This window comes from Micromys minutus, assembly GCF_963924665.1.
Source record: "Micromys minutus genome assembly, chromosome: 18".
In the NCBI taxonomy this organism is placed as follows: domain Eukaryota; kingdom Metazoa; phylum Chordata; class Mammalia; order Rodentia; family Muridae; genus Micromys; species Micromys minutus.
This window is the reverse complement of record NC_137953.1, coordinates 26,245,056-26,261,318: the sequence shown is the minus strand read 5'-3', so window position 1 is coordinate 26,261,318 and position 16,263 is coordinate 26,245,056. Positions and strand designations below refer to the sequence as shown.

The following is a 16,263-nucleotide window of genomic DNA, read 5'->3' as shown; positions in this document are numbered from 1 at the left end:
TCACGGGTCGTGTTGTATTTGATGCCATTGAAGTACTCGGGGCATGGTCTCTCCACTAGGGCTCCGGGCGCGCTCTGGGGCCAGCAGGTCCCGATCTGGTCCAAGGTCGTGTTGCAGTAGGAGTAGGGACCTGGAGACAGGAGGGAGTGCAGAGATGCTCAGAGGGGTGGCCGGGGCGCGGGGTGCCACTCAGACCTGCGTTAGGAGAACGCAGTGGAGCAAGCCCACGTGCGGCTAGTTCTCTCTCCTCCTGCCTACCTTCCGGGTCTAGGGGTGCTCCCCAGCCGTCCAGGAGTAGCTCTTCGGCCAGTGCTAGGCTGCAGTTGGCCTCCAGCAGGCTGAGGAGCAGCTCCGCATCCATTGCGCCCCGGAGCCGCGCGCGGAGGGAGTGGGAGTGCGCGCCCCGCGTGGCTGCGAGGGAGCGGGCGCGACGCGGAGAGGCTAGAGAGTACTGCGTCCAGGTTGCTCCCCGCCCACCCCGGGCCAGCTGGGTAGCTTGGGGCGCCGCTATTGACTGCGCCCAGAACCTTGGCTAAGAGAAGCCATGGGGTTCTCGGGGATGAGGGGCCGCCTGCTCGACCACGACCAATGGCGGCGTCGGGGGCGGGGCTCTATCTCCAGCCCCGTCGGGCCCCCAGCCCTTGGTGCCCTCTTAACCAGACAAGTCTCTGGAATGGCTGCAGGAGTGGCAATCTAAGGTCTGAAGTGGCCAGTGGCTGAATAGCCCGTCTGAGGATCGAGGGTCGTAGACCTCAGGGGGGGGGGGCACAGGAGATCCGTGCCACCCTGCTACACCCACTGCCAGCCAAAGTTGATCTGCTCTTGGCCCAGAAATTTATTCTCCCAAAGGACACTAGAGATGGATAGGGGCAACTAGTCCAGCAGCAGATTTGTGCCCTGAGGAAGGAAATGGATTGAAGGGGACCCCCGGAGGGTTGCAGAGAGGTCACCAGGGAGGGTCTAACAGAAATGGAGAAAATAGGCAGTAGGAAGATGGCTCTCAGCAGGAGCCAAGAACCGGTTACAACAACAGGTTTCACACTGGCAGATTTGCCACCAGTGGCAAGAGGAGGCTATCTAGGAAGAAAGTAATTACAATTATCTGGAAGAATTGATGGTTTTAGTGTCCTGGGCACCAGATAGAGTGAGAGGTGAACACAAGTCTCTTTCTCCTGGCTTGCGCAGGGCCATCTGAGGAGGGGGAGAAAAGTCAGTGTTCCCCACCAGCAGGAATGGAGGAGTGAGCGCCCCTGTGGAGGTTCTGCCCCCCAGTGATGCTAGCCTGGGAATTAGCTGAACAGACCTAACTGTCTCAGAGCGCTCAGGAGGTGGATGGGCGTAGGTTGAGGGACCTGCCTAGGTGTGTCTTTCAGTCTAGAGTCTCCTTTGCCTCTCCTTCCTGTCATGTTGCCTGAGACAAACGTCTACCTGGGTTTTCTCCATCAGTGGCATATTTTCTGAATCTCTTCACAGTCCAGAACATCTATGGATATGACTCAAAAGGCTCTAGAATCAGTCCAGCCCCCCCCCCCCCCTTGCACCCTCCATTGTGGACCAGGTGCGCTGAAGGCCAAAGCCACCCTAAAGAGGTCAGTGCTCCAGGTGGAGAAAGGCAAAGAACAGGCCATTGCCTTTGTGAAATCTTCCTAATGGTCTCTCAATCCCAAGCACGGCAGGTGAGTTCATGAGAGAGTGAGCAAGCAGTAAAACCAGGCTCAAAGGGTGACTTTATTCCTGAGCCTGAGCTCAGGAGACACGGACCATAGTAAGGAGGTGGTGAGTGCCTGTGACCCGCCCCTTTTCACTCAGATTTCTTCTGCAGAACAGGGATTTGTCTGGGCGACTTGCTTGCTTAACTGAGTTTCCTCTGGAAAGTGACCAGCTCACTGTCAAAAGTTACTGTGCAAAAGTTACTGTGCAAAAGTTACTGTGCACCCTAAATGTATGAATACCTAAGATCTCTAGGGTCCTAGGATATGGCACCAACTCTTCATGATATATTTGCAGGCACAGCCTGTACATGATTCAAGATGTTACATAGGGAAACCAACTGGCTTCACAGCTCCCTTGAATGCTGGCAAATGAAGAAATTGGAAAGATCACTTTTCTTAGATTAGATCCAGCTCTATAAGCAGGGAGGAGGCTGTTTGGTAAAGAGGAAGAGGTGGAGCTGGAGAGATGGCTCAGCAGTTAAGAACACTGATTGTTCTTCCAGTGGTCCTGAGTTCAATTCCCAGCCACCACGTGATGGCTCACAACCTTCTGTAATGGAATCAGTGCCCTCTTCTGGTGTGTCTGAAGAAAGAAACTCACATAAAATAAACAAATTATTTTTTTTTAGAAAGAGGAAGAGGTGGGTGCACATAGGTTCCTGAGGCTTCCAGTCAGTCCTGTCATAGACCCGAGCTAGGTGTGAAAGGACAAGTATTTGGAAAGTATGTGTGTTCCAGACTGGTGGGGACAGGGACATTGGAGAGAGGGTTCAGAGAAATGGATCAGGTGCCAGGGAGTGCCCTGTTGTGATGAGGAGCCTGGGGTGAGGAATGTGTTTCTGCTACTCAGCGTCTCAAGTCTTGGGCCGCCACTGACATCAGCTGTGGTGGTAATGAACAGCGCTAGGCCAACTTAGACACATCCACTGCACAGCCCTGTCCATGCCGTTAAATAGGCCTACCGAGCACCACAGACACTCTGTTGTCAGAGTGCTGCGCTCAGACAACACCACACATGCTCTCATTTACCCCACCATGCAAGTGCCAAGTGGACGGCAAAGTTTATAGGGACAGCCTTGCTCCTGTGAGAGGCTGTCCTTCATAACACAGTGCAGACAGGAAGCCTTTTTAGGGATGGCTAAGGGCAAGCAGTGAGATCTTCTTGAAGTTATAGTGAGGTGTGAGGTCTCTTAAACTATGACATTGAGGGATGCTTCAGGCCATTCCTCCTCGAACTCTGACTAAGCACAGAGGAGGTGACATGGTGTCCTGATGTTCAACATGGTTTCCTTCCTGGTCGTGGGACCAGGGAAGGCCTGTAGTGGTAATCCCACCCCGCGCTGTACAGATGGACAAGAGGATTCGCAAAGAAGGAAAAGCCAGTTCCCAGCCCCAGTCTCCAGCTCCTCAGCCGGCCTCCCATTTCCTTCACAGGGAAGATGAACAGACTTTACAGTTGGGGTCGTGTCATCTTACTTCCATGATTAGACCTGAATAGCCTCCAGGGTGGAGCCAGTGTCTTTGGCACTTGGTGAACCTCGCCCCCATCCTCCCTGTGCTGCAGGCTGAGCCCTCTGTGCTTCAGCCATGCTCCCCCACCATTTAGAATACTCTTCAGCTCTGCAGCCTCTTTTCTCTTCCTGCAAGCATGCAGCTGTGGGCTTCCCTCTTCTGCTCCTGCTGCTCAAGATGCTTCCCTAGTTACAGGGGCTGCTCTAGGTCTCACCAAAGCTCTGCCACCTGAGGCTCTGTGGGTGGGCAATTCTGTTCACTAACTTTCCCCAGAGTCCCCAACACCCATCAGAATGCTCCAGAGATGGTGTCCATCACATGGGAAAAAAAATCAAAAGAATCAAGCACATTCTTTGGCCACAGGGCTGAGGAAAACCCAGAGTTCTGTCTCCTTGGCTAGATTCCCTGCCCCTCTAACTAATAGTAGTATGCCTCTCTGTGTGTGCACGCATTAGTGTCTTTGTATATGAGCATCCTTGCATCTTGGACTGGAAAATTACTTAAAAGATTCCTTGGATGCCTTTGGACCCTTATATTGTCTCTGAATAGAATAAATAATATGCCTCCCAATAATCCCCTAGCATTTTTTCAAATATATGTATATGATGAATAAAATAGAAATATTCCATTAAAAGCTTGCTGGAAGTTATAATTGCTCTCCTGACTATGTGGGTTTTTTTTTTTTTTTTCATGTATTTGGACCACAGGGGCATACAGCACAGTTGGTTAAAGTCTTTGGTTTACAGTCCCCTGTCATCATCAGCCCACATACACACAGCCTAACTTTAGTTTACGGTCTTTTCTTTAATGGAGGCTTTTGTATAGCAGTGACCATAATGAGCTGGCCACCCAATCTGGAACAGATATTAGCTGTTATGCCCAATATTTATCTACACATGCCTTCCCAGAGGAACCGCCGTCTTGCACGCTGCATTTATCGCTCCCTTGTTCTTTTTTCTCCTTCAGTTTTTTCGCACGTAAGATTCGCTGAACGACGGTGATCGTGGTTTTGCTTCATTTTGCACTTTTTAGTCATTCCCTATTCTCCTAACTAGTGGACGCAAGAGAAGCGACCGCTCTCGGGTGGGGACTACAGAAGCAATTTCTGTGGCTCAGCAGGTGTCCTGACAGTTCCCATGTCCACCCCAGGGCCGTGGCTAATGAGGGATGATGTGTCCTCACAGTGGCTGATAGGCAGCACCACCAGCGACGCGCTGGATGAATATTTAATGACACAGGAAACATCCACTCTCGGTTATTAGAGAGAAGCACAGGTTAGAAAGCTGTGGCCACGGTCACAGCTTGCTTCTGGCGAAAACAAAATGGAACGAGGAGCCAAAAGACTTCAAGAAAATAAATAAATAAAAAATAAATAAATAAACAAACAAGGTGAGGCTCTGATGAACTCCTCAGGGACACGAGGCACTGTCAAAGCGGTTGCGCTGAGAGATAATAATAAGCTCTTATGAGTCAAAAAGATTTTTCAACCAAATTTTGTTTAAATAGTTCACGAGTGTTTGGTCAGCAGACTTAGGCCCTAATAATTAGGCAGGGAGGACTGGTGTCCAAGAGGAGGACCTTCTCCCTCAACCCAGGTTGGGGGTGGGGTATCTAGGCTACCTTTTCAGACAGACAGCTGGGTAAGGAGAGCAGGGAGAGGCCAGGGTGTCTTTGAGCAGCAGTGTTTCCTCCAATGACAATGAAGGAAGGGGTGGCACTTCTGAAGTAAGGGGCCTCTGGTCCTGTCTATGTCTGCTAGGCATGGTCCGTGCTGACTGTCCCCTCTGCCAAAGTGTGCCTCTTAGGTAGACTTAAATCCTAACTCTAATGGATAAAGAAACAGATGCAGACCAAGTGTGGCCCCTCCAAATTCTCACGCTGTTTCCATGCCTCAGAATGTGGTCTTAATTGGGTCTTAATTGAGGTGATTCAAATAATATGAATGCAATTTGGCCTGCAGGCCCAGTCTATAGGACGAGTGGCCTTCTAAGAAGAGAAGGTGGGGGTGAACCCTCTTAGAGGGAAGACCTGAGGACAGGAAAAGTCAGAGAGAGGCTTTGAAATAACCAACCCAAGCCAACTTTTGGCCATGCCTCTCCAGAATTCAGAATAGAAAGAAGATAAGTTTGAATCCATCAAGGTACCTAAGTCTAGTGCTTTGTCACAGTAGTCTAGGAAACTCACGGAGGAGCTGGGACAAGATTGGTCCGGGACTCAACTGAATTCTGCGCAGCCCCGCAGCCCCGTAGTAGAGGTACAGGCGGTGGGATTTAACTCCTTCATGCCTGCCTCGGGTTGTGTCTGAATGTCCAGGTCTGGCCAGCATTCCTGTCCCCTTGAGCCCTGAGAGGTTCTGAGCCACAGGACACCCTCATTCTCCCAAGTCCTTTTTCTATGCTGTTTCTGTGAACCAGTGCTTTGGAAGTCCAGGAGAGGGTGGGACCCTAAAAATATCTCCCTGGAGCCCACAACTCAGCATTCAGCAATGCTTTGCTTAGTGAGTCAGCTTCTGGGTACCTCAGAGGGTCAGAGCCCAGAGACTGGCTGCTGTTTCACAGGATCATACTGGGGTGATGCCTGTAGCCACGGCAACCAGAGATGTTTTTACACCTTCTGCTAGTCTTGCCTTTTGACTGGGTTTGAAAGCAGAAGGGTCATCTTCTCTCTGGGCTCCTGAACACACCAGTCTAGCCATTTGGGAGGAGGGAGGAGGTGGGGGCAAGATTTTTGTCGTTGATCAAGAGTCCAGAGTTCTAATGGAAAGGGAAGGATACTATGCAAAAACTGAAATGAAGAGACCAAATTGGGCCTTAGAGACAGGGCTTTGTGTGCTACCCTACTGTGTGCTTCTTAGCTCAAGCTCCAGGGCTCCCCTCAGGCCCCAGGACGGCTGCAGGATGGGCTGGGGGTCGACAAGCATGCATACCTGAAAAGTTCCGAGCTGTGGTCCTGTGGCAGTACAGCTCCAAACGTGTCCACAGGAGCTGGTCCTGGGGTGCCTGGCCTGGTTGGGCCACCTGCGGAAGCAGAGATGAGGGTTACTGGTACCCAGTTATGTCTCTCATTCCTCAATTCTATTACCTTCCCTGCAGAGAAGGACAGCTCGACAGGATGATAGATGCTCAGGACCCCTTGGAAAGTAGTGTTCCTGCCTGGCCCGGAGCCCCACAAGGGCTGCAGAAGGAACCTAGGAAGGGACATCTTTGAGGCAGGACTCTATTCCTTCCTTCAGCCCTGAAAGGTGACCCCCCAACCTCGTGATCCCCCCAACCTCAGCACTGGATGGAATTGACCAATCGAGTGCCCTGTTCTCTACCACTAAAGCTCCCAGCAAATACTCGCAGATGGCCTTCTGTGTGTTAGTTCCTGTGTTAACTTTAAGTGTCCCAGGCAAGGTGAGTGAGTGTATCCTAAGCTTAGAGCAGAGGTGAGAAAGGCAGACTGCAGTTTAGCTTTCCTGTCCCTGATCAATTAGAGAGACATAATAGTTAATACATGGGAGAGAGAGCTAACCAGGTCTTGGTGGGCTTCCTGTAAGAGGAGAATTTTATGATGCTGGTGAAAGAACGAGTGGATAAAAGAGGACCCTGGTGCCAGCTTAGACACTAAGGAGCTGAGGTGACAGTAGAAATCCAACCTGAAGGACAAAGCCATCTAGGACCTCGTTTTTTCAGGAAAGTCTTCAGAGTGATTGCTGGGCACCGTGGATAAAACAGATGTGAGCATGTCTGCCCTGGATGGAGGCATTTTCTGAATTAGTGGCATGGAAAAGAACATGATTAAATGGGTTTTGATCAGTGAGTAGGAGTTTGCTTAGCTGATAAGGGTCCCTGCCTAAATGGGGGAGCACAGCATCTGCAAAGACAGAAAAAGTAGGGAAAAATGACATAAGGCTGGATTGAAGCAAAGCCCTATAAAATCCTAACCCTTGCCTACAGCTCCTCCCAAGACCACGCTTCACTTCCTCTACAAGCAGCATGCATGTGCATGCTAGTGTGTGTGTGTGTGTGTGTGTGTGTGTGTGTGTGTGTGTGTGTGTAACTTCTGGGTTCCTCTCAGCCCTGTCACTTTCGATTCTGAGGTTGCAGTAGGCATTGTTCCCTTGGCAGGCAGCTGTCTTTCTCTTGCTTGTCAGGATTTCTTTCCTAGACAGATGGGCCTGTGTTTGCCCCCAGGATGTCCCCATAGGCTGAAGTCCTCAAACATCACATTTAGTCTATTTTCTGGGCTGGAGCTGGAAGCTGAACGCTTGGTCTCCCCGCGGTGCCTTTGAACTGCTGATTAATAACCCCATTACTCAGATGTCCAGCTTGTTGCCCACATGGCTTACTGGAACTCTGCTGGCTCAGGGATGTATGTGTATGCATGTGCATGCACACGCACAGACACACATACTCTAAGGGACATCGTGAGCTGTCAAACTTAAGCTCTCGGTTTATGCCTCTGGGACATAAGAGGCCAGAGGTTCTGGGCACAGGCTCTGGACACTGCTGGGATCTCCTTTGTACCAGGCTCCTGGATGTCACGAAGCCCCTGCTTGCTCAGTAGAAGAACTGGTCACCAAGTGACCAGAAGAGCTTTCAGACCAGACCCTCTGCTGCTTAGTCATCTCTTGTCTTCATGGACACTGGGCTCTTGAAGACATGACCTCTGCATCCCTCTCCGGGCTCAGCCTTCAATACCACATGATGAAGAAGTGTCCTGTCTTGTCAAGGACAGTCAAGGCTATGGGATGCCAAGACTTAGAGCTGAATCTTGAAGGGAGATGAGTGGGCAAGAGAGGGCATGCATGGCCCCTCTGCCGTCCCACTGATTCTATTGCAGGATGTGTGTGTGTGTGTGTGTGTGTGTGTGTGTGTGTGTGTGTGTGTGTGTAAAGAGAGAGAGTAGCTAGCAAGCCCTTCCTAGAGTGGCGGGCTTCCAGGGAACCCCTGTGGAAACCTGGAGTCTTGCTCCTACCATGGCTAGACTGTGCACCTCAGATGCCATCCACACTTCTCAGAGACCCCAGCACAATATTTGTGGGCCCAAATGTCTCCTTCTTGACCTAGGTGACTTGCCTGCCTCCTGTTCTGAGCCCACAGGGTGGGGAGAGCAATGTTCTCAGGACTCTGATGATGTGGGATCAACCTTGTCTCAGATGCCTGAGCCCAGGCTGTGCCAGCTCTAGCTAGCAAAGCCCATTGCTGGGGGTGGGCACAGTAGCACTGTGCTCAGTAGAGGGGAATATTGCTCCACCTAGGGCAAGAAGAGCTGGTCAGAGTCGGGTTTAGAATCTTTGCATAACCTGGCTCTGTCTCTGTCTCTCCAAATTCCTCTTTCCATGGGTCCAAAAGTTAGCATAGCCAAGAATCTTCTTTACTCCACCCCACGCCCACCCAGGGTCTACCTGATTATATCAGACTCAGTTCAAGCACACAGCACACCCTTTAGGTGCCTATTTTGAGCAGAAGCCCTGGTGACTGTTGAGAGGATGGGTAGGTAGGAAAAGAGCAGCATTGTGGGTAGTATGAATAGAGCTTCAGACAGCCCCACATTCAGCCTTCTAGGGGACATTGTTTCTGTACAGCGTGACCTTGGCAAAGCTACCAAACCTGTTCGAGGCTAGTCCTCCCATCTCTTCAGTGGACACTGAGCTCCTGCAGACATGACCTCCACCTCCCTCACTAGGCTCAGCCTCCAGTGCATAGTGGATGACTGTCTTGTCTTGTCAAGACATCCAAGGCTCTGGGAAGCATGAACTGAGAGCTGAATCCAAAGGGGAGATGAGTAGGGATGTATGGGGTGAACAGTAAGAAGAGGAATGACCCTAGGAAGCAAATGAACAAAGGCTCAAGGCAGTCAGCAGAACCTAATTTGGGGACATTCCTGGGGGATGGGAAGACACTGGTGAGAGGAGGATACAGGCCAGCAGAACCTTGCTGAGAGGGTGGGAGGCAGCGGGAGACAGACACTTTCTTGTGTGATGCTTGCTGTGTGCTGAGCACAGCTCTAAACTGAGACCAGAAGACAGCTCATTTGCTCCCTGCCACAGCTTCTGAGAGAACTGTGAATAACCCCACTTCACAGAAGCCAAGGCCACACAGCAGGTAAGAGCCCAGGGCAAGATTCCAGCCCAGAGAACCTGATGAGCTACGTGTATGGCTGACTGGTCCTGTTACACACAGGAAGGCTGGTCCTAGATAAGGATGTGAAAGCAAGATCTACAGAGGCCAATAGGACAACTGCCCAAACATGGCACTCAGAAGCCCCTCACCAAGCCCCGTAAGAGCAGAGTGGATGGTGGGGAGACCTCACAGAGATCTGGGTTATGGGAAGCAGGTACAGCCAGCAGGTCAGAGGTCCAAGCAAGTAAATGGGAACTTAACACTGCGATGTTGAGATATGGAATGGAGACTCTATTTGGCCTTGGTCCCTGGTCCACTGACACAGAGCTCCTGAAACCACTGTGATTTTTTTTTGCATGGCAGCTGTGTCCTCTCTTTGTAACCCAGTAGCTCTCGGAGCTCCTCGAGTCATAACAAGGACCATGGGACCTTCTGACCTGCTCTCAGGTAGCAATGGGTGAGGACTGTTTGGCCGTATGAATGAGAGTGGCCCCCATAAGTTCACCTGTTTGACTGCTTAGCCACCAGGATTTGACATGATTTAAATATGTGTCCTTGTTGGAAGAAGTATGTCACTGCGGGTGGGCTTTGAGGTTTCAAACGCCCATGCTAGGCTAGTTCTCTGCCTGTGGATCAGGATATAGCTCTCAGCTACTGTTCTAGCACCATGTCTGCTGCCATGCTCCCTGTCATGATGTTAATAGACTAACCTGAAACTGTAAGCAATCCCCCAGTGAAATGCTTTCTTTTATAAGAATTGCTTTGGTTTATAGCATCTTTTCACAGCAACCGAACACTGACTAAGACAGACTGCCTTAGTAATCCCTGTGCTAATGGTCTGCCTTGTCTGTGAAACACAGCTTCCTGACACATTGAGAGACTTGTAGTTTGGCTGTGAAGCCAAGGACCCCACCTGACCCCACCTCGACTCACTCACCACCTTCCTTCTACTGTGTCCTTTCTCCCTTCTTCCGAATCAGCAGGTATCTGGTTGGACCAGATGTTTCCTTGAGGTCTTGGGCTCTTCTAACCCATTACTGGACTCCAAGAAGGGTCACAGGGTCTGGGCTTCCCATAGGCTGAAGCCTGGGAGCCTGGGTATTTGCAGCTCTTCCCCTAGAGGCTCATCTGAGTCCACTTTGATAGAGGCAGTGCCAGGGAAGAATGGAATTGCGGAAGTCCAAATGGACTCCAGGAAGCTCAAGACCTGTGTAATGTACAGAGAACAGCCTTTGTTTTTTTTTGGCCATCACCCTATCTTCTGATTGGCCAACTTTGGCTTCTACACTACCCTTGGATAGCCTGGGACCAGAGAGCCTCCTCACCCCTACCATTGATGTCCCACAGTAGATCAGGATACACATCTGTGTCCAAAGTTCCTGACCATGGCCTGGTACATAGCAAGTGTCCAACAAATGTTTGCTGACTGAGGGACTGGATGGATGAATAGATGAATGAAGAGGCCTGTGACCCTGGCCAGGTAGAGTCAATGCCACCCCCAGTTCTTGGAACTCCAGCTCTGAACTTTTGCTGTTCCTCAGATTACCTTTGCTTTGATGTTCCCTAAGAGGTTGGCCAGTGTGGCGCCCATTTTCTGTCTCCATCCCCTAGAATGTCCCCTTATTGAAGAAGGCAGAAGAAGCCCTGGCAGGGAAGAAGACAGGAGGTCAGAGCCAAGGCTCCAGCTGTTCTTCCTCTCACTGGACCCTCTCCAAGCAGAGCTTGTGCCCTAAGGGCCAGTCAGGCATATAGGTGCCACCCCACAGGAGCCAGGGGGTCTGGCTAGACCTCCTTCTCCTGGGTCTGGTGACAAGTTCCCTCTAAATTTAGGCCTCTGCCTAAGCCAGGCAGATTTATGGACCTTTGAGTCTCAGGCTGGACCAGGAACCAGCCCCTCCCTGCCTCTTCTCTCTGCTGTCCAAGGTCAGGAAAGGAACCAGGGAGTGAGAACTCCTCCCACTATCTGCCCCATTCAGTGTTCATTTACCTCTGCTCAGGGAGGTAGTCAGGGAAGAGAAGAAAAGGAGGGGATGGGGGGAGGGCAGAGTAGGGAGGGAGGGGAGAATAAGAGGCAGGGGAGAAATCAGGGCAGGGGACAAGTGACAGAGAAGCAAGGAGGAAGAGGCACAGGACAAAGTGGAAGAGGAGACACGGGAGGAAGATGGGAAGGGGACCATAAGAGAAGCCAATCTGTGTCCCATTGGGATTCAGGAGTGGGGGCAGTAATGGATGGCTACTGGGCAGGGCAGGCAGCTGCTTTCTAGAGCATGGGGGCCAGCAACCTTAATAGGAGACTCTCAGTGCTCAAATGAGGACCCCAAGACATCAAAGGCCTCTGGTAGGCTTCTTAACCCTGCAGCTTTGCTCCAGTGGGCTCCTTGGTGAGCCCTGCTTCCTGCGATGCCTTGATGTCTCCTTTCAAGTCCCAAATCTACCTAGGCAGGCCCTGGGGGTGTCTCTGGCCCCTTCACTTTACTCTTTTTTTTTGAGAGCTGGTGAGGTTTTCTTTTTCCATCCTGTCTCTCTTTCCAACCAGCCTAGAAGTTGTAGTTGAAGGGAAGAGTTCATTGTCTCAGTGTGGAGGGAGCTGGCCAGGAGGTCCTAGCACAAGTCACTTGGTCTAAAAGCATTCTCCTTATTAATTAACTCACCTAGTGTCACCCGTCAGACAGACAGCAACTGTCTGAATGTCCTAAACTTAGCCTAACATTAAAATCAAAGTTTTGTTAAGGTAACTGCTTTTTAAAGATGGCCTTGCCCTTTATCAGAGCAGTGACCATGAACCCTGGCCTCCTCTCCTCAGCTGACAGATGGAGAACGGGGGGACTAAGGTCTTCTGGGTTCCCTGTGTTGTTTTGAAGCTTCAAGCATGGAATCATGTGGCAGCTAACTGGAGCCCGACATGCTTTGCCCAGATCAGCTGCACAGAAAAATAGAACAAAGCTAGGACGGGGAGTGGGTCATTCTCCCGACTCTGTAGACTGAAGATGCCATCTTCAGGAGTTAGAATTCTGAAGAGTCCTACTAAATAAACTGGTTTCAGTCGGATGAAGGGAATGAGGAAGAAGCTGAGCCATGCCGTCATTCTAGAGCAGAGGATTCAGGACATCCGAGTTCCGAGGGACCCAGTGGGCAGCGCCCTGCAGACAAATTGCTTCAGAAAAGAAAAATACTTAAACACGGACAAAATGGAAAAGCTAGGGAGGCTAAATTAGCTGATTAGGTTAGAAAACACTCCAAATGGAGTTAAGTTTTTGGTGGAGAGTCATTAGATGACAGGGCTTCTGGGAAATGACCTTGCATATTCCACGTTCTTGGCAAGCAGTAGTAGGGGGGAGGGGTGGCATAGAAGGGTAGTGTTAAAATCCAGACACTCAGTTTTGGGAGAGGATGAAGCAGATTATGTGAAGCCCAGTTTTCTACAGCTGTTTGGCGGCATCCAGAGTTCGTGCCTCCTCCCTCTACCGGGCCTTCTCTGGATGAAACCCAGCAAACCTGTAGAAGGTTGTCCTGAGGAAGTTCCCTCAAGAGGAAGTTCCCTCATCCCAAGGAGAGGGGCTGGAATCGGCCGCTGACTAGAGGAAAGGCAGGTGGAGTGTCTTCATTTGACATGCTCATTTACAGGCTTACAAGTGTTTTAGATTTGGGAGTTTTTCCATAATTTAAAATACTTATATGAACTGCACTGGATGAAGTGAAGGGAACATCCATAATGCCAAAATTTGAAATCCAAAATGGAAGATTTACTTAAAGTTAGGGATCTTGGGACATGTCATCTAATGTGCTCACCCTGCCTGGACCTCTAGTCTGGGAAGCGAGCACACAACCTGGAATGCAGAATGCCCTTGAAGGGAAGCTAGACATCCTAGTTCAAAGACTGCCTGCACCCTCCGGGCTCTGGAGGAGTGGGCTGGAGGAGGAGTAGTCTCACTTCTCCTATCCTGACCTCTCTCCTGGAAACCAGCCCCAGCCACACTCCAGTTTAGAGGTTTCCCCACATGCTCAGGGTCGAGATCTCTTCCAGAGGCAAGGCCCCTACACCTGGCCCCTGATGGCCTCCCCCAGCTCCCCTTTCATACACACACTGCTGACCCGCCTCCTCAGACCAGAATCCTCCACTTCCTGGTGGGGTCTCTCACACCTTTTTATCTCTTTCTGCAGACCCAATTTACAAAGGTTATAAACACATATTATTTCTTTGCTATTCTTCCTGCGGGGGCCCTTTCTGGCTGGGGATCCACCAGGGCAGACACCCAGGGTGGGCTTGCACAGCTGCGTCCTTACTCTGTGTGTTAAGTCTGCCTTGGATAAATAAATGAGTGGGCGGTGAGCCACCATGCTCCTGTTGCTTTTCCTTTCCACTGCTGCCTGACTCTCAAGTTCTCATTTCCCTGGGGGCTGAACTCTCAGAATAGTTGGCCAAGAACCCAGAAATCAATCCTATTACCAAGAAGGCCAAAGGCAGGGAAGGCTGGGCTTGTGGGGAGGGGGGGGTTCAGAAAGTATTTACTCTCCAGTTCTTGATACTCTGAGTGACTTTGGGCAAGGTACTAATTTCTGTCTCAGGCTAGGGAGGTGGACCTTAGAAAAGGCAGAGATGGGCCTGGGCTGGTTCTGAAAGATGTTGAGTCTCATGGCCCATATCTCTGTCTGGTACCCACCTCCTGGTCCTAGCCAGGGTTCAGGGAGGACAGGGTCCTCATGCCCTCATACCTGGACCCCACAACTAGAGTTTTCTCCACGTAAGCACCGTGCCTCAAGACTTGTGTCATTTCTGTTCATCTTCAGGATGACCCTGTTGAGGGAGTGTCTTAATTTTCCTGATGAGGACACTGAGGCTGGGTAAGTTTGAGGAGCCTGGGCCTCAGTTTCCCCACATGTAAAATGAAAAGACAGTTGACGGTCAGTTGCTTCTACACCTGCTTTTGGGGGGACCACCCTCTTCCTCAGGGCTCTCTCTCTCTCTCTCTCTCTCTCTCTCTCTCTCTCCCCCCCCCTCTCCTGCCCATCATCCTTCAGAGAGACTGACTCTGGGTGAGGTCCAGTAGGAGCAGGTTTTTCCCCTTTCCCCTGCTTTCTGCTCATGGCTCATTTGATTCTGGGGGTTAGTAGAGGTGGGGGCAGGCAGTGGTGAGTGAAGGGAGCTCTCTAGTGATCTGTTGGAGAGAGGGTAGAGAAGAGAGCCGTAGTGGAAGGAGTTGTGGGGGGAGGGGAGGCTTAACAGCAGAGAACTTGTAGAGAACTGTTAGACTATTGCTAACCAGAAAGGAGAGGTCCTGCACAGCATAGTGTCACCTCAGAGCCCTGTCATAATCCACACAGGATTCCTCCCTCTCTTACCTTAACTGATGTCAGTCTCCTTGTTTCTTTTCCCGTCCTGTCTTGGTATGAGACTCTCTGACTCATGTTCAGAGATATAGATCCCCAGGGCTACTCAGCCACCAAGTCATGAGACTAGACACCCCCTACCCCCATAGAGCTGGGAGCCCCCGTTCTGATAGCCCCAGCTCATCCACTTACCTGGAGCAGTGGGAGAAGAGAAAATAGGCAGAGGAGAAGCTGTGCACTGGGCGGAGAGCCTGGGGTCCCCATGGGACTCCAGATCCCGCCGCTCTCCAGGATGGGGGACCAGAAGCCGCTGCTTTGGAAGGAGGTCTGTCCGGCCCCTCCCCCAGGCCTGTCTTACCCTGCCTGACCTATCAGCCAAGGTAAAGCCCTGGGCACCGGGGCATTCTTCACCCGCCTCCCCCAGGGTAGCAGTGACACCACCCCACAGAAGGCTGCCTCCAGGTTATTTATAGCTGGCCCTGGGCAGCCACTTCTGCAGGCGGCCAGGGTACAAGCTCCAGTTCCCAGAGCAGGGCTTAATGGGTATGGTCTTCCCGCCAGCGTTGGTGGAGCGGTAGCTCCTCAGAGCCAGGAGCCAGGAGCAGAGAGGCAGGATGGGCCCAAGGATTCATGGGGGTTGGCTGAGATCATCGGACCAGGACTTCCCACTTGTTTGAGGGGTCCCAGTTACGAAAGGCTCTTCAAGCTGGCCCACAAGCCCAGAGGCGCATGGAGATCTTGATGTTGGTGTAGCACACAAGGGAGAGGCCTGGACAAAGGGGATGTGGGTGTGATCTAATCACTGCACAACTTTTCTGTACATTTGAAATGATATTAAAAAAAAAAAAAAACAACACGAGAACCAAAACACTGAGAATAGGTGGGGGAGGGGAACTCGAAGGGATTTGGACTCTGAAGTTGGGATCAGAGCCAGAGTCCTAGAACCAGGTAGGGCTGAGCGTTCCTGCTCTCAGCAGCGACAGGACAGGTGCAGGTCTTGGGAGCACAGGAGCATTGCCTCTGACAAGTGGGCCTTATTGTGCAGGGGTTAAAAGCTTACACAGTGGTTGTCCCCTGGCTTTGAGGGGAAGGCATTCTAGGAATGTGATTAAGAGGTACAGGCTTTTCCTAGAGATACAGCCATCCAGTAGAGGCTATGGAGAGCTCAGCTCACGTTCAAGAGACTCAGAAGCTCTGTGTTTTCTTAGGTCTTTCTGTCCAGAGTACTATGCCTAGTCTTCTGGGGCCTCTTCTCCATCTCTCTCGGCAGCTTTCTTCCCTGCTCCTGCTGGTCCCCAGTTTTCTCTCTGCCTCTCTCTCTCACTCTCTCTCTCTCTCTCTGTCTGTCTCTCTCTGTCTTTCTCTGTCTCTCTGTCTATCTCTGTACCTCTCTGTGTGTCTCTGTCTCTCTCTCTCTCCCTCTCTCTGCAATCTTAGGGCCTCAGTGGGAACTGCTAAAGCTAACCAATAAGAACCGTTCTCTGATTTCCCTGCCTGGGATGAGTGCGGCCTTTCCCTCCTGGCTCCTTTTCACCTTTCCTTTCTTTATGGCACAAAACGTGGCCCCATGGTTGGTGTGATGGTGCAAATAGGTTTGGTCCCCA

The 16,263-nt window shown here is 51.2% G+C and overlaps 1 protein-coding gene across 2 annotated transcripts in view; it reads right to left on the bottom strand.

Annotated features, from left to right (window-relative positions):
• CRHR2 (corticotropin releasing hormone receptor 2) overlaps positions 1-15,048 on the bottom strand; it is a 43,313-nt gene extending 28,265 nt beyond the window's left edge. Inside the window, exons 1-3 of one of the 2 annotated variants that reach the window (XM_080932159.1) lie at positions 14,852-15,048; positions 6,151-6,241; positions 5-130 (exon numbers count right to left, since the gene is read on the bottom strand). In XM_080932159.1, coding sequence (XP_080788285.1) covers positions 5-130; positions 6,151-6,241; positions 14,852-14,923 — 289 coding nt within the window. In that variant the 5' untranslated portion in view covers positions 14,924-15,048. The remainder of the gene's footprint in view (positions 1-4; positions 131-6,150; positions 6,242-14,851) is intronic. The other variant, XM_080932158.1, reaches the window with a different exon arrangement.
• Positions 15,049-16,263: the final 1,215 nt, after the last annotated feature.